Source organism: Phocoena phocoena, chromosome 9 (genome assembly GCF_963924675.1).
Source record: "Phocoena phocoena chromosome 9, mPhoPho1.1, whole genome shotgun sequence".
Lineage (NCBI taxonomy): Eukaryota > Metazoa > Chordata > Mammalia > Artiodactyla > Phocoenidae > Phocoena > Phocoena phocoena.
In genome coordinates, this window is record NC_089227.1 from 23,739,892 (window position 1) to 23,766,274 (window position 26,383).

Genomic DNA, 26,383 nt, shown 5'->3' on the forward strand with positions numbered 1-26,383 from the left:
CCATAGAACACATGTAAAACTCAATTAATGTTTCCTTATTATCAAACTCAATTAATGTTTGTGTCAAACTCACTTAATTAATGTTTCTTATTATCAAAAAAATATATTTCACAATTAAAAATGGAGTGCTGCAATACGGCCTTTTTGCTATTTTCAAGAAAACTACTGAATAAGGTACTTTATATTATTTTGGCCATCCAAGTTGTCCCTATTGAATTGAATGAGAAGAAATATATTATATATATTTTATATGTAAAATGCAGTTTTGGTTAATCCAATGAAACAAACAATTTCTTTACAAAGCAAGGCATAGAAAAGGCACTTAAATGCACATAGTTAATATTTTATGAGCATAATTTTAATGCACTAACCACAAGGAACCTTCTGCCAAAGTTAGTCTAGCATTAAAAATTGTAACCTTAATAACATATTGGGAAATTGCCAGAATTCCTCAGTTTCTGTATTTGATTTGATTTTTTAAAATAGTTCTTCATATTTAAAATGTATTAGTAAAACCTAATATCACTGTATCTTGATCACTTATGTGCTTATAAATCCAATATTTTTAGTGACTGGGGGAATATATATTAAGTTAATACATTCTGAGTCCACTCAACAAAGCAAGGCAACTTACTGGACTAGCAATAGTCTGCTCCCAGGGGCTTTGAAGTGCTATTTTTACTCCAGTATAGGCTGACTCTGGTCTTTTGGTGTCCTTGGCCATTGTTTCTTAATTGGTTTAGTTGGAAATAGAAGTTTGATGTAGGATTGATTCCATACCAAAGTTTCTTTGAAATCCTCTGGCTGTGCTTTACCCATCTTTCCAAATCAGGTAAGAGGGACCACATAAACTGCAATGACCTATACTTTAAGGAGAGAAGGGCTTGCAGGACATAATGTACCAGCTCTCCAGGCTCACAGACACATAAAGAATTGGCACTCTGCCCTCAGTAGGTTACATCTTACAGGACTGAATTTTCTTCTATGTGCCTGTTTTTTGTTGTGTTTTCTTTTTCTTTTTTCTTTTTATCCCAAATTCAAGGACAAAGAGAGTAATACAATGCAATCTCAATTTCAGACAGAACATGAAGTTTTAAGAGACAACATTTGTTTTATTTAACTAGAGTGACATTTGAGTTGAGAGCAATAAAATAAGAGAAAACAGCAGTTTTTCTTGAAGTTCCTGGCTAAAAAAATATGAGAAAGTTTATCTAACAATCAATAATGTGGAAGAATTTGGGTCTCGGTGGCTTGTGAAGCAAATGATAAAAGCCCTTCCATGGCAAATCTTCTAGACCTTGACCACAAGAACTCATTTTTTAAAAATAATGATGACCAAAATTCTTCAAGTTGTGATGATAGCTAAAAAACTAATTCTTTTATGCTAAGATAACTTAAAATGTTAAAAATTACTTCAGAAGAATATTTGTTATTTCTCATTTTATCTGGTGTTTCCTACATTCAAAAATTTATAACATTCATTTATTTGATCTTTTATCAATTTTTTCCCCTCCCCAAGTGATTGTAAGATTAAAGAGTTGCATTTATCATGCGTGTGCTGGGGCTAATAGAATAGATGTTCAAACCTTAAAGACTTCCAACTCCTCCAGAATGAGCTCACCGCTGGCAGAGCTGTTAGAAGGAAGAACAACAACCTTCTGCACAGTACCTCGATCTAAATCAGAGAAAGAAACAATGAGATGTAGGAAACAAAGATATTTAGACATAAGACTACTACTGGCTTAGAATTTAGAATATTGTTTATGTAATTACTTAGTCATCAAAAAAGAGATTACATACATTGAGCTATTACCATTTGCAGTACTCTGATTTCATTATAAATCTCATATGTTTAAATTGAGATTATGTAAAATTCAAAAGGAATTAATAGGAACACCTTATATTTTGCACATATTTGGTATAGTCATAATTATGAGAGAAGAAGGGAATGTCCAAATGTCTTTTGAAGTTCAAAGTTCTGTTTCTGAACCAAGTGTGTATTCTTGAAATAGTAATACATAACTTTAAGTTTGGCCCTTAAGAATATTACTCCTCCTAACCAACATTATAAAGTGACACTCTCATATTTTTGTTAAAATTGACACATAATGATTTGAATATCGGAGAAAAAATTACTATGAATGAGTTTTTATAATAATTTTATTATAAATCATTAGTACTAGAAATTGACATTTGACCTGTAGCGGTGAGAGATTTTAGACACGGTAAAATATTTCACTCACAATTCAAAATAATTTTCAAAGCAGAAACATAGCTATGGCTTTATTTCAGATGTGGACACCTATTCATAGAATAATTCTATAATTTTCACAATTATCTTTATCAGTTGGGAATGTTTCTTTGGGTATTTTTAAAATATAGGGAAAATTTCAAAATTACATGAGTCGAATAAACTTAAGCAAATAAAAAACCTACTTGTATTTCTCAATTATAGATTGCCAAAAACAGAGACGCCCAAATAAATGTATTATATATAGAAAATGTTACTTATGTCAAGATTTTTTTTTTTTTTTTTTTTTGCGGTACACGGGCTTCTCACTGTTGTGGCCTCTCCCGTTGCGGAGCACAGGCTCCGGACGCGCAGGCTCAGCGGCCATGGCTCACGGGCCCAGCCGCTCCGCAGCATGTGGGATCTTCCCGGACCGGGGCACGAACCCGTGTTCCCTGCATCGGCAGGAGGACTCTCGACCACTGTGCCACCAGGGAAGCCCTGAGGGGACTATTTAAAAGACACAGCAGGAGTTCTAGTTGATCAACGACTTAGGTGATTGGTCAGGATCTCTAACACTTGGACCCTCATAAACAGAGATTCCAACTGTAGTGTACACATTTACAAGGCTCTACTCTAGATGTCTTTATATTTCTGCTCCTCTTACAAACTGCCAGACTCCCACAATCTCCAGTTCAGATTCTCAAGAGGCAGATTTAATTTGGTCCAATCTAGTCATGATGAAGGCACACTGTAAACTGTGGCTTGGTGGATAGATCAGTTGTCAAGTGCTAATGGGTCATTTCAATCAGTTATGGCACCAGGAAGGAGCCAATATATATATCACCCACGGTTGCCCCTTAAATTGGCCCATGTTAATGGGAAAATTTCTCTCAAAATGCAGTCATGGTAGACACCTTTGGTTTCTTTTCTAAACATACAAAACCTCAGTTCCATATATAGAAAATACTTTTGAGGTATCCTTGGGATGAACCATTCACTACTAAGTAAATAAAAGGACTTGGGTTGTCTTCCACCCATTTTTACTAATTGGTTCAACAAGAAATTACTGAGTACCTTCAGTATGTCAGGCACTATCACCAGTATGAATGCAAAGATAAAAGGGCATGGCACTCAAGAGTTCACAGTCTAGAATTTACAGGGTTTTTTTTTATGGTTTTTTGAATAGTGTGTTCCCATAAATGTTAGTCATTGAAAAATATGCATTCCGGAATGTCCATAAAATTCCCAATTACTTATGTCTACATAAAGCCATCTCTGAACCCTTTAGCCTGAAGATGATAATATATATAGTTATCAAATACCTTCCTTCTGGCGGTAGTGAGAATGGCATTCCTTGAATATATGCAGCATAAATTCTTTTTGCTTTTGATCTGCAGAATTGGGATATAGCTTATATTTCCTTGGGAAAAGCACCTTGCCTACAATATAGTTACAGTTTGCTTGTGTGCAAATGTAAATAATAATTATAACTTTTGTAATGGATATCTGTTACTAAGGTCTACCTAGAATCACTTCCCCTTTCTTGGTAATAACACCCTGAGACATCTTTTGGAAACAACACCTCTCTCATTCTCAGTCTACATGGTTAAGGAGTGGAGTATCTCTCTTTCAGCCCCAGGGAGATGCCATGACTTAGGCCTGTGCAATTAGAACATCTCTTTGCCCCTATGATTCATGCAGGAGTGGGCGTAGAAACAAGTCAGGGCCTAGCCCTCCTTGGGAATTAGATAGGTGGGAGCCTCTTTCTTTCTGAGATCAGGACTGTTAAAGACTTGTAAATTTGGAGGTGCTGAGGCCATCCCTGCTACCACATGCACAGACTCCATTTGAGAATAAAGAGGAAGGCAGAGCTGAAAGTTGGTAAGATAAATTCCTGAAAACATCCAATTAGCACAAATTCAGCTATATCTGAGGCTGCCTCCTGCATTTCTCAGTTGAACACACAAAAAAAATTATTATTCTTTAACTAGTTTAAGTAAAGCGTACGGTCACTTTCAGTTGAAAGAGTTCTAATAAATCTAAATGAAGAATACATGCAAATTGCTTAGTATGATGTCTAGTGCATAGTACCCTCAATAAGTGCAAATTATTTTTCATTTGTAGCTCGAACACTTACTAAACTTTTGACATTATTGGAGTCACTATTTTTTCTGAACCCCAATTTTCTTATCTATGAGATATACATAATAGGCATGCCTTGAATACATTAAAGCATTGTGACATGAATCAAGCAAGACACATCTTACAAGTGATTTGCATAATGTAAACTGATATACAACGATGGCATAGTAGACTCACCAACCCATATTAGTGCTCTTAATTTTCTTCTACTTCATTGAATCTTTAAAGAAAATTCCCCAAACTTCTTTCCTGTATTATATATTTTATAACATCTAGGTGCTCTTTTTCTTTCTAGTACAACAGATCATAGCAATACTATCCTTAAACCTTACCACTGTCTCCAGATGAGAGAACAGCTTGCATTTATATCACAGTATAAACAAGTGATGAAACATAACTCATTACCTGCAGGTTATTTGAACAGTGTATGTGTATCTGTCTACTGAGTCTCTAAACTAGTCTTTAGAGGTTTCCCTAGAAACTGCTCTGCCAAGCGGTCTGCTTGCCCTTGGGCTTCTGGCTGCCTGGGGATTTGGGAGAACACTGCCTCCTTAATCAGATTTAGTCAGTCCCTTACCCCTGGTTGTTATTCTTTAAAAATATTCTAGTCAGGGTTGGCTTCATGGGTGTTAGACTTGTTCAGTCACACATATTTCTGTGGTCAGAAGGGTTCATATTTAGTTTAATGCTCTGTTGTCACCTCCTTGAAATTCTTAATAATTTTAAACAAGAAGCCATGAATTTTCATTTTGTAGAAGGCCCTGCAAATTACGTAGCCAATCTTATTCTAGGTGTTGGTAATTAAAGCTAGCAATTTGTACCAGCTAAGGAGGGACCTCATTCAATTTAGTAAAGACAAACATACAAATTCCAAAGTCATATACTTAACTGTTTCCTCCTTTTTCTCAATCTTCACTATAGTGTCTCTAAATGTCAACCTAAGCAGCCCTTTGCATGACTTCAGAGGTTAATTATTGCAGGAAAATCAGTTCTAGTGTTTATTAATTAAAATTAGTATTATCTAAGATAAAATCACTATATTTGTTAAATAACAATACTTTTTTAATTATAGTTTTCTGCACCAATTTGTTTATTAAAATTAAGAAATATATTATAAAGCCAAAAAAGAACTGCAAAAGCTCTGCTTGGCAAATGAAAGCTTTATAGACAATATAGGGAAGAATGAAATGACTAGATACCTTACATTGTTAGTTTCTATAATTAGACCTTACCAATTGGCTGCTTTAGTTCATGTTAGTTAAAATATATATTCATAATAGATTTCTTTTTCCTGTTATTTTATCAAACTGCTGCTACATTCTTTTAATAATATTTTTTAAAATTTGAGAATAAAACTGAATCTTAAGTTTATAAAATCTTTATTAGTAGTTTACTGAATACACCTTTAAGAGGTGGCAATTCTATTCATGTATGACCCCCCTTACTATATATATATATAGTACATATGTATATGTATATATATTTCTAAACTAGGTCATTTAGCACAATTTCTCACACTTAGCAGAGCTTTTCACACTCAATAGGTTATCTAAATGCTGTGATGTTGACACCTGCAGCTTCAGCCCTTGGGCAGTTAGAGCCCAAGTTGGTCATCAAAGGCATCTCAAGTATCTCTATTTGAAGGGAGGTCCTTGGAAAGACAGTATCAACAAATGCTATCTATTCAGCCTCTCCCTGAGTGTGATAATGTTAAAAAGTTTGTAGGGAAAAAAAAAAAAAAGTTGGTAGGGTTGAATAAATTTGGATAGTACTAGATTAACCTAAGTTAAATAGGTTTCTTTTCTCTTTACTACAGAACCTTTCAGAACTATAAAATACTTTTCCACATTGTGAGGAAAATATAGTATTCAGTGACTTTCAAGTTTATTTGCTGATACCATTAATTTCATTTGACTCCCAAGCACCTACCACCCATGCTCTTTTAGATACCATGTTCTATTATACAAATAGTTTCTCAAAGGGTTGTGTTCAGTCCACCTCATTAAAAAAATTAGGGAGTTTCCAAAAAATTTTGATGTTGATTCCCACGTCAGATCACAGATTTATAATTTTTAAAAGTGCTAATTTTAGGGCTTCCCTGGTGGTGCAGTGGTTGAGAGTCTGCCTGCCGATGCAGGGGACGCGGGTTCGTGCCCCGGTCCGGGAAGATCCCACATGCTGCGGAGCGGCTAGGTCTGTGAGCCATGGCCGCTGAGCTTGCGCGTCCGGAGACTGTGCTCCGCGGCGGGAGAGGCCACAACGGTGAGAGGCCCACGTACCGCAAAAAAAAAAAAGTGCTAATTTTAAATAAGCTTTACAAAATAAATATATATCTGTTAAAACATTTGAAAATCACAAAAGATGAACATGTACTGAAAAAGCTACTAAATTCATTTTAAAATATCTATTGATTTTTAATTTTTTTCTGCCTAAGTTCAGCTAAAATAACATATTTTCTCTGAATATATAAAATTAATGACTTATCTGGAATGTACTAAAATATTCTGGGAGTGTCCCCAAGTAAAATTATAATAAAAAGTTTCAGATATTTTGAAAATCATACTGTATATGATTTGTATGTAAAAGTGCACATGTATGAAAAAGTATATATATCTAAAAAGTGTATATACATATACATATGAAATTACAAAAATACCCACTTAATCTCCAAACATTAAAATAATGTTAAACCTAGAGCTGGTATGGATATAAAGAAATAGATATTTTCATACACGTTTGGTAGAAATGCATTCTGAAAAATCTTTCTGGAGGGCAATATGGCAGTTGGTCATGATGCAGTAACTGATACTAGAATATCCTTTTTGTAAGAAACAACTATAAAACTGGATGAGTTATATGAGACAATTCTTTCTAGGTAATGGATAACAGACAGTACAAGACTAAAAGAAGAAAAAAATTCACAAGGTGGTCTTCATGATTACCCCACTTTCTGCCTGGGAACAATTTCTCAACAGAGGTGCAGAGAGCAGGTGTCCAAGTAGTGCAGAGTAGTCCCACTGCGATGAGAAGGCAGGTATGAGAATTTAGGGCAGCAGAAGCAAATTAATTCTCTGGCACATGGTATCAGAGAAAGGGAGGTGTCCAGAAAACGGGTTCTAGAAGGCCATGTGAAAATCCCCTGTGGGTCTATGGCTAATTCCTGGGCTATACATTTGCAGGATGACACTCCCAAAGCTTAACAGATTGCAACTCCTATTAGGAGTATGGAACAGACAAATTATGGGTGCAGCAGCTCTGGAGAAGAGCAATCCTGGTTTAATTGGAGCTCTGGCTCTATTAGAGTAGACAGATTGCATTAATACCTTGTTAAAAATCCTGACATCCAGCTGACACAAGAAGGTTGACCCTATAAGAGTAAGCGCCACATTCTAGAGTTAAGAACTACGTTAGGTCTGCCCTAACACAACTTGTAACCAAGATCTGACAAGAGTTACAAGGGAGAGAGTTTGGAGTTTGAGTCCTGCTAAATTATAATGCTTGAGCATGAGAATTTTAACAGAGAGTAACGCAAGTCTAAACAAATTCAAGGTGATCAACTAATAATTGACTTCTTGAACCTAAAGGCAAGTTATTATCTACAATGTCCAGTATCAACAGCAACAAAAATTATTGTATGTGGGGAGAGAGAGAGAGAGGGAGAGAAGAGGAATGAATACATGAGTGGTTAGTCTTCGGGAAGAAAAAGAAGTTAAAAATATCCAAGATGTTGAACTTAGCAAGCAGAAACTTTAAAGCAGCTATTATAGCTATTATAACTATGTTCAAAAAATTAAAAGGAAATCAGAAATGAAAATAAGTTATGGTCTTAACAAATGAACAGACAAGAAAAATTCAGCAAAGAAATAAAAACTATAAAAAGTCAAATGGATATCTTAGAACTAAACTATAATAACTAAGATAAAAGGTCAATTTTATAGACAATAGCAGATTGGGGTTGAAAGAAGAAAATCAGTGAACTTGAAGCCAGATCAATAGAAATTATCCAGTTGCAAGAACATAGAGAAAAAAATTGAAGATAAACAGAGTCTTTTGGGCATGGCTGACATTACTAAATGGTCTAATATATGTGTAATTAGAGTTCTGAAAGGAGAATAAGGAGAGACTGGGGAAGAAAAAAACTATATGAAGAAATAATGGCTGAAAATTTCCCAAATTTAGTGAAAAATAATATGTTGCAGACCTAGGAATTCTGTGAGACCCTAGCTAAATAGATATAAAAAGAGCCACGCACAGGCACATTATATTTAAATCGCTGAAAACAAAACTTATAGAAAGAAAACTTTGAAAGCAGCCAGAGAAAAATACACATTATGTCATGAGAACAAGGAATATAATTATTGCTGACTTTTTATTACAAACAAGGGAGCCAGAAGATAATGGAGTGACCTTTTTTTAAATACTGAAAGAAAAAAAGAGTTAACCCATAATCTTATACCCACTGAAAATATTCTTTAAATAGTAAGATGAAATCAATCATTTTTTAGATAAATAAAAGCTGGGAAATTTTGTTGCCTGCAGACCTCCTTCATTTGAAGAAATGCTAAGGGATGTCTTTTAGTCAATGGAAATAATACAAAATAGAAACAGGTTTATAGGAAGAATAAAGAGAATCAGATATGACCTCTTTCCATTAGGGCTGATTGGTTTGTAGATATGTTTTGGAACTTCTGCAGCCATTTGTAAACATGAGAAAAGTTAACCTAAGAACAAAGCTGATCTCTGCTCCTTGCTAAGGAGGACAGAGCCAAAAACTCCAAAGAAAGAAGCTGGGGTCCTGGTCAAACAACATGTAAAACCACTCTACAATTGTGTTTTTCAGTTTTGTGAACCAATAAATCTGTAACAAAATGTAAGTAATAATATTTATGAGAATCTTAAGTGACAGTAAAATAAGATATCCCTCTCTTCTCTCCCAAATATGCCAAGCAGAGCTATTTGTGATATCTTACAGGGTAAAAAAATAATTAGTGTATATATAGTATAATCCCTCTGTATAAGTAGTGGGTTACACTAAATTTTTAATATGGGCTTATAATCTTTTTTCTGCAACTCTAAATTTCAAAAGTTTTTTTTTTTTAAAGTGCTTTGGTGGTAAAATCTGCCCTGACTTGAACTCCTTTGGTCACAAAATTTGACCTGCACTTACTTAAGGCTATTTATGGTCTTTATTTATTATACTTGGTTTGAAGATTTCTATGTTTCACTGTAGAAATAGTACTGTGCATTTCACTGTGATCCAAGGTTCTACAAGCCATTTTATCTAATATATATGTACACATTACCTTGTCCTATTCACATACTTCTTAATGCTGAAATACACTTGGTTTCAAATTACAGAATACAAACTAGGATTGTTTTTTCTTTTCTTTTTCTTTTTCTTTTTTTTGTTCATCTATTTCCTTGATTAAAAAACATTTAGCTCACGCAATAAAAAATAATAATTTAAGAGATATAATTAAGTAAAGCTATAGATCGAAATAATGTTCTGGTTATTACTAAAAAGATAAAGTAGAATGTAAGTATTCAGAAGTAAACTAAAGCTACTGTATGATTCAGGACACTGCTATTGAGTCTGCCCAACAACAGTTACATTAGAAGGAATACAACAAATTAGTACTGTTTCACCATATGCTGAACGCTGAGTACACTTGTAACTGCGCTCTATGACGGTTCTCTTTTTGCAGTTAGCTCTCAGGAGTAGATAAGCATTGCTTATTAACAGCCCAGTGAATGGCAGTTCCCACACCACTACTGAAAAAAAAATACCTATTTCCCCAAACCTACAATAGCGTCCTCTATTCTTATCCATTCTGGTTTTATACTGGAAAATGGTGTAAACTTGAGCAAATCTGCCTCCTGTAAGCCTTTTTATTTCTCTATAAAATGTGGATATAGTATTTGCTTTACATACCTGACAAGGCTGCTCAAGATCAAAGGCAAAAGTCTATGTGAACCTTCTTTGTAAACTCTACAGAGATTATAATTTTTCTCTTAGTGTTCTGAAATTGTCATTCCTCATTGTCCTGTTTATGTAACTTTACCTGTTACATAAATTACTTACTGTTCTTATATACCAGCGCTTTACTTTTATCTATAATTTCCAAACAGAAGAAATGCCTCTCATTTATTAAAGGCAAATTCATCTATGGTCTGTCATTAAAGGTTTTGTTTCCTTTCTGCTTTTCCTAATACAGTGTACTCAAATTTAAGTAGTGCTGTAAAATAATTATGCACATATTATTCATTGCCTGTTTCCTCCCACAAGAATATGAACTTTATAAAAGGTGAGACACTTGTGTATTTTTTTCACTGCTTATTTTTGGTGAATAGAATAGTATCAGGATTTGCAATAGAAATTCAAAAATATTTATGTATGCACAAATATACTTATATATATGCATATTTATATTCATAGATATGTATGATTGATGTCAATAAATATATATCTACTGTACAGATACTTGTGTATATGTACCTGTTGAGTGCTTACTAATTTCTAGGCAGTACATTCAAGGTTTTATACACATCATCTCATTCAATCTTTAAAATACATCCATAAAGTAGGTACAGTTAAGAAAACCAGGCTTAGAGATGTTATATAATTTGCTCAGGTCATATAACTGGTAGATGACACAGAGCAGAATTTAAACATACGTCCTTTGAAGTTAAAGCATGTTCCCTAACCCTTAGCCTAGAATTTATCCAAGAATAACTTATTATAACTATTCTAACAAGTTATTCTGTTTTTAACAAGGTTTTGGAGAAATCCTAAACAAAGTTAGAATTGATCATTATGAGAATATCTCTGGAAATTTTAATTTCCCATTACACACTGGATTTCCCATTTCACACTGGACCTAGGATTTTACAGGTAAGCACACACACGCTTGTATCCATTACTGCTGTAGAAAGTTTGGGAGTTACATATCTAGATAAACTAATCGAGAAGTAGACTTCTGGGGCAAAATTTTAAGGCCAACAATCTTACTAAACTGGCAATTTTATAAGGAGTGACTAAATTATAAGCCTTGACTTAGTTGGGACTTACCAAAAAATCAGAATCCAGCAAAATGTGCCATTTTAAAAAGTTGACTTAATTATTTATTCAACTAAGGTTTCTGTCCTCATGAAAAATATCTAATGTATCAAAATGTGTTTAATTAAGTTACAATGTAATAAGTTCTGGTTCTAGAAGCTAATTTTTCCTGTAATGATTTTGAAAAATATCTAACAGTATTAGACCAAGGGATAATCCATCAGCATATGGTTTACTGTAGTTATTTCCTGGTGATACAGCTAAAAATAATACTCAAATAGGGCCTCAGGAATCACTAAAATTAATGTTTTAGGATTTTGTAAATTACCAAAAGGTACATATCATGTCTCATTATCCTTCACTGCATTATATCATGAATGCTTTATTTACATCTCAAGTTAAACAGACTTACATGCAGGTGCATGTCCTATGTAAAGTTTTACTGATTCTACACTATGAAATAACTAAATTTCCAAAGAGGCAAAACTGGAGCTAACTCTTTCTACTTAATCCTTTATCATTTGGGGAAAGAATTACTCATCTGAGATTAATGAATTTTATGGTCATTAAATAATTTATTTTCTGCACCATTTTTACCATAAGATAGGCTGTTCTGCATTAATTTGCAAAAATTAAAGCACATACAAAAGCTGATTTGGAACATTTACCTATGTTTCTGGGTGCTTGGGTAAAGAGGAGCTTTCCCCTCTTCATTTAGTCATCTCTTAATCCACCATGGACTTGCTCATGCTAACGCCTTCTTACTGCCTCCTGTTCACAACTCATTCTTTCCACTGGAATGGTTGTTTCCTCTCAAACTTCTCTGGTCTTCAAGAAGACAGGCTAATGAGGAAAGGAACGTATTGCAAGGGCAGTCAGACATAACTGTGCTACATCTGATGATCTCGACCACGGCTTCTTTCCTGCCTGCTATTCTCTTCTCTCCAGATCACCATATTATTTTCTCTTATTCTCCTGTTACTTTCATGGTCACTTTTTCTCCATTTTCTTGGTAAATACTCTCTATTTTCCTACCGTGTAAATGAGCTCCCCAGAGTTAAATCCTTATCTGTATAGTTCCTAGACTGACCTCAAGAATTGTCATGGATTCAGCTAACACCTACATTGCTAATGACTCCTATATCTACATCTCTAGCACAGCCCTCTCTGCTGAAGTGTATCTACAACAACACCCTCTTTTACTTATCCATCTGAATGGTACACAAAATCTTTAACTCAGTGTGAGACAGACCTGGGTTGGAATTTAATTAGTTTCTAATAGCTTCACGAACATAAGCTCAGTTTACACAGTTGTAAAATGGGAATAATGATTCCACCTCATTGGGATGCTATGAGGTTTTAATGAGATAGTGTATTTTAGGTGGTAAATTCAGCTTCTAATCATAACAGGTCATAGGAGAAGACAGGTGTGCTCTTCAGAAGGAATTTGTTACTTCCCAAATCTGCTTGCTGATTCTATATTCCCTTGATCAGTGAATGGTACTTCTTTTCACCCCTTTGCCAGACCATAAATCTACAAAACACTTTAGACACTTTTCTTCATCTGCCTACCCTTCCCTCATCAATTTGTTATCATCAGGTCCTTTCCTCTTCCTAAATATCTCTTGATAATCTCTCTCAATCTCTGACTTCTAATACCTGTTTTAATTTAGGCTCTCATCAATTCTTGTCTATAAAAAACAAAAGTCTCCTAACTGGCCTTCTTTCCTCAGTCTGTAATGTATCCTCCCCACCAATACCAAACAGATCTATTTAAGTGTATCTGGGCAGTGACTGACCTACACTAAGGTGAACCCTACTAAGTCATGCCCTTGTATAACTTCTCCCCTTGAGTGCAAGTGGTTGTGTGATTTGCTTCTAGGCCAAAGAATAATGCTAAATTGATGGTATGTCAATCCCGTGATTATGCTCCATTGTATGAGACGCCGTGTTACCAGACTGAAGGAGCAAACAATCATGTTTTGAATGGCCAATGGCAGGGAACTGCAGTGTCTCATTCTTGCATCAGGAAGGAACTTAATTTTTCCCAAAACCATGCGAGTTTGGAAGAGAATTTAAACTCCAGAAAGGAATGCAGTCTGGTTTACACTTTGACTGCAGCTTTGTGGGACCCTGAGCAGAGAGACCATGATCCAGGGATTAGAACTTTGGGGGACTCTTATTCTGCTTACCACATAAGTGAAGAGAAAAATAAGCATACAACTAAGTAAAACATTTATGACTCTAAACTAAATAAAACATTTATGACTTACCTCAGAAAATCCAGTTTCAAATCTTTTTGGTTCAATTCACACTACACTTCATATTCTACAATGAAACCTTTCTTTCCATTTTTGACCATTTGAACTTTTCTCAGTTCCATAAAACTTTTTTTTAAAAAAACTGGCTTCCCACAAAGACCACCCTCACAACTGACACCTGGCTATGCACCTCCTTTGGGTAGTCACATAGAGAGGGCCTGGCCTGGCTGGGTAGTGGGCTGTGAGATTTTCTCCTGGGGACAAAGGCTGCCAAGTCTGCTTCAGCGAAGCTTGGCAGCGCATCAAGAACAAGAACAGAGTGTGGTTATTTCTTCTTAAGATGCAGACAGAAGACTTCATAAATTAATGTCTTTAGGCTAGAAAATTTCCTTACATTCATATAAGAGTAAGGGGTTAAATGAAGGCAACATACGGATTAGGTTTGACTGTAGTTGTTTTATATTAGTGATTAAATAGTAAAAGAACCAGTGATAAAGAGCATATTGTTGCCAGCTCTACTGCTGAGAGGCACTATCTCCTTGTGTGATATTCTGAAATCCTCCATATCTATCTACTGAATATGCAAAATCTATTTTAAGTAAATAGAAACCTGCAAATTAGATATATGTGTTTTGGTGAGTGCATAAGACATTTTGGACACAGATATAAGCCCCATTTCAAAACAAGTTTTAAAACACACAAAGATTTAGTGATATATCAAAAAGTAAGATGAAATACTATTCCATTTCTGTACTCTACTCTCCCCCCAAAGTATTACCTCCTTCACTCCTAAATATATGGCAACTGACATAAAAAGATATCAGAATCACAGGTTAATTGGTTAATTCACATACAAATCCAGTCTGTTCCAAGTCTTTTCTGTCACCTTGAGAGGTATCTCGTTCACATGTAAGATGTGGTGACAGCATGTGGATGGGCAAAAGCGAGTGATGTCACTCAAACAAAGCAATGCTGATGCTAATGTTGAATGTCAACGCATCAGCAATATCTTCTTGACATATGTGGATGAAACATTTAATTCATAGTAAAATGAGACAATATAAATTAAATTACCTTAACTTCATAAAAGGAAAATATGTAAAGTGGTGATGGTAGATGAGGTAATTAACTTGAAGAGGGTAAATGCTCAGGATGTGAAATCAGACAGCAAGAGGTGATATTCTGGTTGTATCATACCCTCAATATCTATGTGATCTTCACTTATCTGAGCTTCTGTCAAACACGATGGAGGATAAGTGCAACTCATTCACTCATTCATTCAAATAATATCTATTGAGTGACAACTTTGAGTGATGCACTATTCTAGGTACTGAGGATATACCAATGAATAAATCAGACAAATATCCTTGCTCTCTATGGAGTCTACATTCTCACAGTTCTTTAATGGGTAGCTATAAGGGCTGGAGGTGATTCAATAACATGTGGAAAAAGATATGCACTGTAAATAACTTTAATTAGCATCACTATAATAGTAATAAAATATTTCAGAAACTTGAAAAAGTATACTTATTTGCATAATAAATAGCATACTAAATAAGTAAATGGGTAATTCAGGCAAACTAGCAACACTAAAATTTGTATAAAAATTATGTGAGATTTTATGCTAGCTTTAAAAGAATGTATCTCTGAAGAGTAGCTTAAAGGAAAAGAATTATGCTTAAAAAACTTTTTTTTCAGCAATTATCCATATATTTATTTTTAACAAATTGTCTTTTTAAAGTAAAATTTAAATGAGAACATTTGTCTCTGGATTAACAATCACCATATGGGCTCTCTTACATTTTTTTCTCTTCACATATCCCTTTTGCTACTCTTCCACATGATCAAGCAGTCATCACACCATGATTTATCATCTTTCTCCTGTCAATTCAGCCATCACTCCACTCTGTTCTATTACTATTTCCTGCTGTGAAAATCCCTGTAGAATCCTTGGTAAACTCTCAGAAGTTTCCAGATTCTGCTTTGGAAAGCAGTGAACCACAATGTTATTAAAAACCAGTGACTTATAAGGGGATTTGTTCCTTACTCCGAAGCAAAGGAGTGACACTCATGCACAGCTTCCAACTGACAGTATAGTCTTTTCTGAAGTCAAACGTACTGTTCCAGCTATCAAATTTTACATCTTGAGTAATTTAGGGAGTTCCTTAAAAATCAAAATGCCTGCCTCTGCAGTTCATTAAGTGTGCCATTCCAAGAGCTGTGACTGCCAGAACTTGTTAGTTACTATGAAGGCAGTTAACCTGTAATGCTGCAAGGCAAACGTATTAAGGTTTGAGTCACATATGTGGGCACATACTTCAAAACTCCACACTTTCAAAGGACTTATTGGAGCCTACAGTCCAACTTAGTACTCGTCCAGTTAAACAGACGTTAAGAAGAGCATGAAACACTACACACTATATAAGAATTTTCACAGAGTAGCACACGTATTGAGCTTACATTAAAAAATCATAATGGCATTAAATCATCCTAAACCTCTAACAACCATTCACAAGGATACTCCCACTCTTTCATCAGAAAGCACATGGCATTCTGATTCATATTTAGTGCTAAAAATGTAAATTTGACAAAACGTGTCTGAAATTGACCTAGACACTTAAATATTTTCATAACTCCAGAGGCAAAAGGAAAACAGGCAAAAATCTCTTCACTGTGCATTATAGTTGGCTTTGAACAAATAGCCTGGACATAAGCAGTAGGTGGCAAAGTTAAAATAGAAATGTTAATCCTATGAGAACCCTTGCCTGCTGTTTTATAGCCCTTCCTAAAATTAAAAAAAAAAAAAAAGAGTAAGGAACATAAAAATACCCATCGCCCTAAATACTAAAAACTAAAAAACAAAAAAATGAAAAACCAAAAATGCTACAGAATATCAACAAATAATACCAAATTTTAGAAAGCACTGATTATAAATTACATTTTTTTTTAACCTGTGCTCCTTTTTAGGGGATGTAGTAGTAGGAATGAATGGGAAAATAATTAAGTAAACTTGGTTTCTAGTTTAAGTTTTAATAGAATAGCAGGACATTTTTTACTCAAGATTAAAGAAGATGTATTTATATGAAGCAACATTACAAATTCTTGTATTATAGCTACATATTAGAAAATAGCTTCTTTCAGAAGTCTTAATTTTTCTAAAATTATATAATTATTAAATAAAACAGGAGTCAGCAATTTTTTTCTGTAAAAACCCAAATAATAAATAATTTAGGCTCTTTGGGCTAAGCAGTCTCTGGCAACTACTCAACTCTGCTGTAGTAGCACAAAAGTAGCCACAGACAAAATGTAAATGAATGAACGTGGCTGTGGTCTAATAAAACTTTATTTGTGGGCACTAAAATATAAAAATCTTATGATTTTCACTGCTCATGTAACATTCTTCTTGTAATTTTTTTACAGTCGTTAAAAAATGCAAAACATTCTTAGTTTACAGACCATACTTGCAGAGGGCAGTGGGCTAGATCTGGCCCATGTTGTAGTTTTCTGATCCCTAGACTAGACATTGATAATGCAAACTAAGAAATAAAAGATGATAGGACAAAGCTTACTTTTCTTTCTCCCCTCCCTCCCTCCCTCCCTCCCTTCCTTCTATTTTTTTACTTATAAATGTACATATGTACATACGTAGGTATGTATGTATTTATTTGTTTGTTTATTTTGTCAGCTGACAGCACACAAAAACTAATGAGGCAGTCCTAGAAGGGTGAAAAGACAGATTACCAGCCTCTCAAGCTCAGCCAGAGTACTACACTGTAATGGACTAACTGTAACAGTTATTGGGCATTGAGCCCACATAACTACCATGGAGATTCTGTGAACTACAAATCATTCATACTAGTCAAAGTGGATACAGTTACAAGATACGTATTTGCATTCCAATGACCTGTCACATGTTTTTCCTATGGCAAATTTTTTGACAACCAATGTCTTCATCAAATTTCCTTAAATTCTCCATGAAGGTCCAGAGAAAAGGGAAGACATGAGAGAAGCTTGCTTCATTGTGGGAATAATTGAAGCATAATTATTTATTTATAACAATTAAAGGGCTATTTTGTACTTGGGGATTTGACAACACCCAAGACATATTATATCCTTCCTAAGACATTGAGATACACAAAGCTAAGAAATCCTGGGAACAGTGACCTGTGTTTCTCCTAAGTTCTATTTCAGAAAAGGCTATTTTATTCACTTTTAGCAGCAAACAAGCACAGACAACTGTCTTCTGAAGAAATTTCACCAGAAATCCAAGATCTACTCAGGCAGAAAATATTTCATCATGATATACTGTTTGTTAGAGTTTCACGAAAGTAGAAATCACTTTTAAAAATTACAATGTGGGGCTTCCCTGGTGGCGCAGTGGCTGACAGTTCGCCTGCCGATGCAGGGGACACGGGTTCGTGCCCCGGTCCGGGAGGATCCCACATGCGGAGGAGCAGCTGGGCCCGTGAGCCATGGCCGCTGGGCCTGCGCGTCCGGAGCCTGTGCTCCGCGGTGGGAGAGGCCACAACAGTGAGAGCCCCGCATACCGAAAAAAAAAAAAAATTACAATGTGGTTTGATATAACCATGAGGATAAGGTTCAATGGTTAAGTGAGTTACCATCTATTCAGAAAGGTGCTGTTGGCAGAGGCACTGTCATAACATGCACTTTCCAAATAGGATACAGTCTTCAAGAGACTTATGTGGCTTTGTAAGCAAGCATCAGTGAAGCTTCCCACTACAATTAAAAACAGATGCCTAAATACTGCCTAAATACCTAAATACTGTTTTTGAAAATGATACAAGTTTTTTCTTTTCTTTTTTTCTTTTAACATCTTTATTGCAGTATAATTGCTTTACTTTACTAATGGTGTGTTAGTTTCTGCTGTATAACAAAGTGAATCAGCTCTATGGGTGTATATATATATATATATATATATATATATATCTCCCCATAATTCGGCCCTCTTGCGTCTCCCTCCCACCCACCCTATCCCACCCCTCTAGGTAGACACAAAGCACCTAGCTGATCTCCCTGTGCTATGCGGCTGCTTCCCACTAGCTATCTATTTTACATTTGGTAGTGTATATAAGTCCATGCCACTCTCTCACTTCGTCCCAGCTTACCCTTCCCCCTCCCCGTGTCCTCAACTCCATTCTCTACGTCTGTGCCTTTATTGTTGACCTGCCCTTAGGTTCTTCATAACCGTTTTTCTTTTTTTTTTTTTTTTGATTCCATATATATGTTTTAGCATACGGTATTTGTTTTTCTCTTTCTGACTTACTTCACTCTCTATGACAGACTCTAGGTCCATCCACCTCACTACAAATAACTCAATCTCGTTTCTTTTTATGGCTGAGTAATATTCCATTGTATATATGTGCCATTATCCATTCATCTGTTGATGGACATTTAGGTTGCTTCCATGTCCTGGTTATTGAGCTGCAGTGAATATTGTGGTACATGACTCGTTTTGAATTATGGTTTTCTCAGGGTATATGCCCAGGAGTGGGATTGCTGGGTCATATGGTAGCTCTATTTTTAGTTTTTTAAGGAACCTCCATACTGTTCTCCATAGTGGCTGTATCAATTCACATTACCATCAACAGTGCAGGAGGCTTCCCTTTTCTCCACACCCTCTCCAGCATTTGCTGTTTGTAGGTTTTCTGATGAGGCCCATTCTAACCGGTGTGAGGTGATACCTCATTGTAGTTTTGAGTTGCATTTCTCTAATGATTAGTGATGTTGAGCATCCTTTCATGTGTTTGTTGGCAATCTGTATACCTTCTTTGGAGAAATGTCTATTTAGGTCTTCTGCCCGTTTCTGGATTGGGTTTTTTGTTTTTTTGATATTGAGCTGCATGAGCTGCTTGTAAAGCTTGGAGATTAATCCTGTGTCAGTTGCTTCATTTGTAAATATTTTCTCCCATTCTGAGGGTTGTCTTTTCGTCTTGTTTATGGTTTCCTTTGCTGTGCAAAAGCTTTTAAGTTTCACTAGGTCCCATCTGTTTGTTTTCGTTTTTATTTCCATTTCTCTAGGAGGGGGGTCAAAAAGGATCTTGCTGTGATTTATGTCATAGAGTGTTCTGCCTACATTTTCCTCTAACAGTTTTATAGTGTCTGGCCTTACACTTAGGTCTTTAATCCATTTTGAGTTTATTTTTGTGTATGGTGTTACGGAGTGTTCTAATTTCATTCTTTTACTTGTAGCTGTCCAGTTTTCCCAGCACCACTTATTGAAGAAGCTGTCTTTTCTCCATGGCATATTCTTGCCTCCTTTATCAAAAATAAGGTGACCATATGTGCGTGGGTTTATCTCTGGGCTTTCTATCCTGTTCCATTGATCTAAATTTCTGTTTTTGTGCCAGTACCATACTGTCTTGATTACTTCAGCACAGTCTGAAGTCAGGGAGTCTGATTCCTCCAGCTCCGTTTTTCTTTCTCAATATCACTTTGGCTATTTGGGGTCTTTTATGTTTCCATACAAATTGTGAAATTTTTTGTTCTAGTTCTGTGAAAAATGCCATTGGTACTTTGATAGGGATTGCACTGAATCTGTACATTGCTTTGGGTAGTATAGTCATTTTCACAATGTTGATTCTTCCAATCCAAGAACATGGTATATTTCTCCATCTGTTGGTATCATCTTTAATTTCTTTCATCTCATCTTATAGTTTTCTGCATACAGGTGTTAGGTTTATTCCTAGGTATTTTACTTTTTTTGTTGCCATCGTAAATGGGAGTGTTTCCTTAATTTCTCTTTCACATTGTTCATCATTAGTGTATAGAAATGCAAGAGATTTCTGTGCATTAATTTTGTATCCTGCTACTTTACCAAATTCATTGATTAGCTCTAGTAGTTTTCTGGTAGCATCTTTATGTATAGTACCATGTCATCTACCAACAGCGACAGTTTTACTTGTTTTCCAATTTGGATTCTTTTTATTTCTTTTTCTTCTCTGATTGCTGTGGCTAAAACTTCCAAAACTATGTTGAATAAGAGTGGTGAGAGTGGACAACCTTGTCTTTTTCCTGATCTTAGTGGAAATGGTTTCAGTTTTTCACCATTGAGGACGATGTTGGCTGTGGGTTTGTCATGTATGGCCTTTATTATGTTGAGGTAAGCTCCCTCTATGCCTACTTTCTGGAGGGTTTTTATCATAAATGGTGTTGAAATCTGTTGAAAGCTTTCTCTGCATCTGTTGAGATGATCATATGGTTTGTATCCTTCAACTTGTTAATATGGTGTATCACATTGATTGATTTGCATGTACTGAAGAATCCTTGCATTCCTGGGATAAACCCCACTTGACCATGGTGTAGGATCCTTTAAATGTACTGCTGGATTCTGTTTGCCATACTTTGCTGAGGATTTTTGCATCTATGTTCATCAGTGATATTGGCCTGTAGTTTTCTTTCTTTGTGACATCCTTGTCTGGTTTTGGTATCAGGGTGATGGTGGCCTTGTAGAATGAGTTTGGGAGTAATCCTCCCTCTGCTATATTTTGGTAGAGTTTGAGAAGGATAGGTGTTAGCTCTTCTCTAAATGTTTGATAGAATTCACCTGTGTAGCCATCTGGTCCTGGGCTTTTGTTTGTTGGAAGATTTTTAATCACAATCTCAAATCAGTGCTTGTGATTGGTCTGTTTATATTTTCTATTTCTTCCGGGTTCAGTCTTGAAAGGTAGTGCTTTTCTAAGAATTTGTCCATTTCTTCCAGGTTGTCCATTTTATTGGTATAGAGTTGCTTGTAGTAATCTCTCATGATCTTTTGTATTTCTGCAGTGTCAGTTGTTACTTCTCCTTTTTCATTTATATTTCATTTCTATTTATTTGTGTCTTCTCCTTCTTCTTCTTGATGAGTCTGGCTAATGGTTTATCAATTTTTTTTATCTTCTCAAGAACCAGCTTTTAGTTTTATTGATCTTTGCTATGGTTTCCTTCATTTTTTTTCATTTATTTCTGATCTGATCTTTATGATTTTTTTCCTTCTGCTAACTTTGGGTTTTTTTTTCTTCTCCTTTCTCTAATTGTTTTAGGTGTAATATGAGGTGGTTTATTTGAGATTTTTCTTGTTTCTTGAGGTAGGACTGTATTGCTATAAACTTCCTTCTTAGAACTGCTTTTGCTGCTTCCCATAGGTTTTGGGTCATCGTGTTTTCATTGTCATTTTTTTCTAGGTGTTTTTTAATTTCCTCTTTGATTTCCTCAGGGATCTCTTGGTTATTTAGTAGTGTATTGTTTAGCCTCCATGTGTTTGTAGTTTTTACAGATATTTTCCTGTAATTGATATCTAGTCTCATAGCATTGTGGTCAGAAAGATACTTGATATGATTTCAATTTTCTTAAATTTACCAAGGCTTGATTTGTGACCCAGGATATGATCTATCCTGGAGAATGTTCCATGAGCACTTGAGAAGAAAGTGTATTCTGTTGTTTTTGGATGGAATGTTCAATAAATATCAATTAAGTCCATCTTGTTTAATGTATCATGTAATTCTTGTGTTTACTCATTTATTTTTATTTGGATGATCTGTCCATTGTGAAAGTGGTGTGTTAAAGCCCCCTACTATGATTGTGTTACTGTCGATCTCCCCTTTTATGGCTGTTAGCATTTGCCTTATGTATTGAGGTGCTCTTATGTTAGGTGCATAAATATTTACAATTGTTATATCTTTTTCTTGGATTGATCCCTTCCAAAGAAGTGTCCTTCTTTGTCTCTTGTAATGGTGTTTATTTTAAGGTCTATTTTGTCTGATATGAGAATTGCTACTCAAGCTTTCTTTTGATTTCCATTTGCATGGAATATCTTTTTCCATCCCCTCACTTTCAGCCTATACGTGTCCCTAGGTCTGAAGTGGGTCTCTTGTAGACAGCATATATATGGGTCTTGTTTTTGTATCCATTCAGCCAGTCTATGTCTTTTGGTTGGAGCATTTAATTCATTTACATTCAAGGTAATTATCGATATGTATGTTCCTATTACCATTTTCTTAATTGTTGTGGGTTTGTTATTGTAGGCCTTTTCCTTCTCTTGTGTTTCCTGCCTAGAGAAGTTCCTTTAGCATTTGTTATAAAGCTGGTTTGGTGGTGCTGAATTCTCTTAGTTTTGCTTGTCTGTAAAGGTTTTAATTCCTCCGTTGAATCTGAATGAGATCTTTGCTGGGTAGAGTAATCTTGGTTGTAAGTTTTTCCCTTTCATTACTTTAAATATGTCCTGCCACTCCCTTCTGGCTTGCCGAGTTTCTGCTGAATGATCAGCTGTTAACCTTATGGGGATTCCCTTGTATGTTATTTGTTGTTTTTTCCCTTGCTGCATTTAATATTTTTTCTTTGTATTTAATTTTTGATAGTTTGATTAATATGTGTCTTGGTGTGTTTCTCCTTGTATTTATCCTGTATGGGACTCTTTGTGCTTCCTGGACTTGAATAAGTATTTCCTTTCCCATATTAGGGAAGTTTGCAACTATAATCTCTTCAAATATTTTCTCAGCCCCTTTCTTTTTCTCTTCTTCTTCTGGGACCCCTATAATTCGAATGTTGGTGCATTTAATGTTGTACCAGAGGTCTCTAAGGCTGTCCTCAATTCTTTTCATTCTTTTTTCTTTATTCTGCTCTGCAGTAGTTATTTCCACTATTTTATCTTCCAGGTCACTTTCCGTTCTTCTGTCTCCATTATTCTGCAATTGATTCCTTCTAGAGAATTTTTAGTTTCGTTTATTGTGTTGTTCATCAGTGTTTGTTTGCTCTTTAGTTCTTCTAGGTCCTTGTTAAACGTTTCTTGTAGTTTCTCCATTCTATTTCCAAGATTTTGGATCATCTTTACTATCATTACTCTAATTCTTTTTCAGGTAGACTGCCTACTTCCTCTTCATTTGTTTGGCCTAGTGGGTTTTTACGTTGCTCCTTTATCTGCTGCGTGTTTCTCTGTCTTCTCATTTTGCTTAACTTATTGTGTTTGGGGTCTCCTTTTCGCAGGCTGCCAGTTCATAGTTCCCATTGTTTTTCGTGTCTGCCCCCAGTGGCTAAGGTTCGTTCAGTGGGTTGTGTAGGCTTCCTGGTGCAGGGTACTAGTGTCTTTGTTCAGGTGGATGAGGCTGGATCTTATCTTTCTGGTGGGTCATGCCACCTTCAGTGGTGTGTATTGGGGTGTCTGTGACCTTATTCTGATTTTAGGCAGCCTCTCTGCTAATGATTGGGGTTGTGTTCCTGTCTTGATAGTTGTTTGGCATAGGGTGTCCAGCACTGTAGCTTGCTGGTTGTTGAGTGGAGCTGGGTCTTAATGTTGAGATGGAGATCTCTGGGAGAGCTTTCTCCATTTGATATTACATGGAGCCGGGAGGTCTCTGGTGGACCAATGCCCTAAACTTGGCTCTCCCACCTCAGAGGCACAGGCCTGACACCCAGCCAGACCACAAAGACACTGTCAGCTACACGGCTCAGAGGAAAAGGGACAAAAAAAGGAAGAAAGAAAACTATAATATAAAATAAAATAATTAAAATAAAAAAGTAAAAATAATTATTAAAAAGAAAAAAAAAGAAAGAAAGAAGAGAGCAACTAAACTAAAAAACAAATCCATCAATGATAACAAGAGCTAAAAACTATACTTAAAAAAAAAAAAGAAAAACAATTGGACAGAGAGAACCCTAGGACAAATGGTAAAAGCAAAGCTATACAGACAAAATCACACAAGGAAGCATATATATACACATTCACAAAAAGAGAAAGAGCAAAAAAATACATATGCTGTTGCTCCCAAAGTCCACCGCCTCAATTTTGGGGTGATTCGTTGTCTATTCAGGTATTCCACAGATGCAGGGTTCACCAAGTTGATTGTGGAGATTTAATCCTCTGTTCCTGAGGCTGCTGGGAGAGATTTCCCTTTCTCTTCTTTGTTCGCACAGCTCCTGGGGTTCAGTTTTGGATTTGGCCCCGCCTCTGCGTGTAGGTCACCTGAGGGCATCTGTTCTTTGCTCAGACAGGACAGGGTTAAAATTGTAGCTGATTAGGGGGCTCTGGCTCACTCAGGCTTGGGGGAGGGAGGGGTACAGAACGCAGGGCGAGCTTGCTGCATCAGAGGCCAGCATGACGTTGCAACAGCCTGAGGCGCACCGTGTGCTTGCCTGGGGAAGTTGTTCCTGTATCACGGGACCCTGGCAGTGGTGGGACACACAGCCTCCTGGGAGGGGAGGTGTGGATAGTGACCTGTGCTCACACACAGGCTTCTTGGTGGCTGCAGCAGTAGCCTTAGCGTTTCATGCCCATCTCTGGGGTCTGTGATGATAGCTGCGGCTTGCGTCCATCTCTGGAGCTCATTGAGGTGTTGCTCTGAATCCCCTCTCCTTGCACATCCCGAAACAATGGTCTCTTGCCTCTTAGGCAGTTCCAGACATTTTCCCGGACTCCTTCCCGGCTAGCTATTGAGCACTAGCCCCCTTCAGGCTGTGTTCCCGCAGCCAACCCCAGGCCTCTCCTTGGGATCCACCAAAGCCGGAGCCTCAGCTCCCAGCCCCCAGCTGCCCCGGCAGGTGAGAAGACGAGCCTCTCGGGCTGATGAGTGCTGGTCAGCACCGATCTTCTGTGCGGGAAACTCTCCGCTTTGCCTTTCACACCCCTGTTGCTGCGCTCTCCTCCGCGGCTCCGAAGCTTCCCCCCTCCACCACCCGCAGTCTCCGCCCGCAAAGGGGCTTCCTAGTGTGTGGAAACCTTTCCTCCTTCACAGCTCCCTCCCACTGGTGCAGGTCCCATACCTATTCTTTTGTCTCTGTTTTTCATTTTTTCTTTTGCCTTGCCCAGGTAGGTGGGGAGTTTCATGCCTTTGGGGAAGTCTGAGGTCTTCTACCAGCGTTCAGTAGGTGTTCTGTAGGAGTTGTTCCACATGTGGATGTATTTCTGATGTATCTGTGGGGAGGAAGGTGATCTCCGCGTCTTACTCTTCCGCCATCTTGAAGGTCTCCAAAATGATACAAGTTCTTAAATACCAACATAAAAAGTCTATGTAAAGGTGCCAGATACTTATGTGGTAAGAAAAGCCAAAGAATTTGTGCAAAAGCATGTTTCTTACTGCCTTCTATCTAAATAAACACTGCTGAACTGTTTATAAAGACTAAAAAATTCCATCCATGAAACCTATATATTTTATGTAGACTTTCATGAAAAAACAACATGAATGTGATATCAGAGTCCACTTCTGAGAAACAAAAACACTAACGGGAGAAGATATCTGCACCTCTATGTTCACTGCAGCATTATTCACAATAGCCAAGATGTGGAAATAACCTAAGTGTCTGTTGACAAATGAATAGAAAAACAAGTGTGGTTTAAAATATTACTCTGCCATTAAAAGAATGAAATCTTGCCATTTGTGACAACGTGGATCGAAATTGATGGCATTATGCTAGGTGAAAAAAAGTCATACAGAGTAAGACAAGTATTGTATGCTCTCACTTATATGTGTAATATAAAGAAACAAAAACAAAAACAAAATGAAAAACCACATTCACTACCAGATGTGGAGAGAGGGAGAATTAAATGAAGGCAATCAAAAGGTACAAACTTCCAGTTAGGAGATACTAAGTACTAGGGATGTAACATACACCCCCATAGTTTTGGGATGTACTACAGTTACATTGCTGTATGATATATATGAAAGCTATTAAGAGAATAAATTCTAAGAGTTCTCATTAGAA

General features: G+C 36.3%; 1 protein-coding gene across 1 annotated transcript in view; it reads right to left on the bottom strand.

Annotated features, from left to right (window-relative positions):
* SEMA3C (semaphorin 3C) overlaps positions 1–26,383 on the bottom strand; it is a 179,697-nt gene that overhangs the window by 24,803 nt on the left and 128,511 nt on the right. Inside the window, exon 12 of the mRNA XM_065883655.1 lies at positions 1,587–1,675. Within this exon, the coding sequence (XP_065739727.1) occupies positions 1,587–1,675 (89 nt within the window). The remainder of the gene's footprint in view (positions 1–1,586; positions 1,676–26,383) is intronic.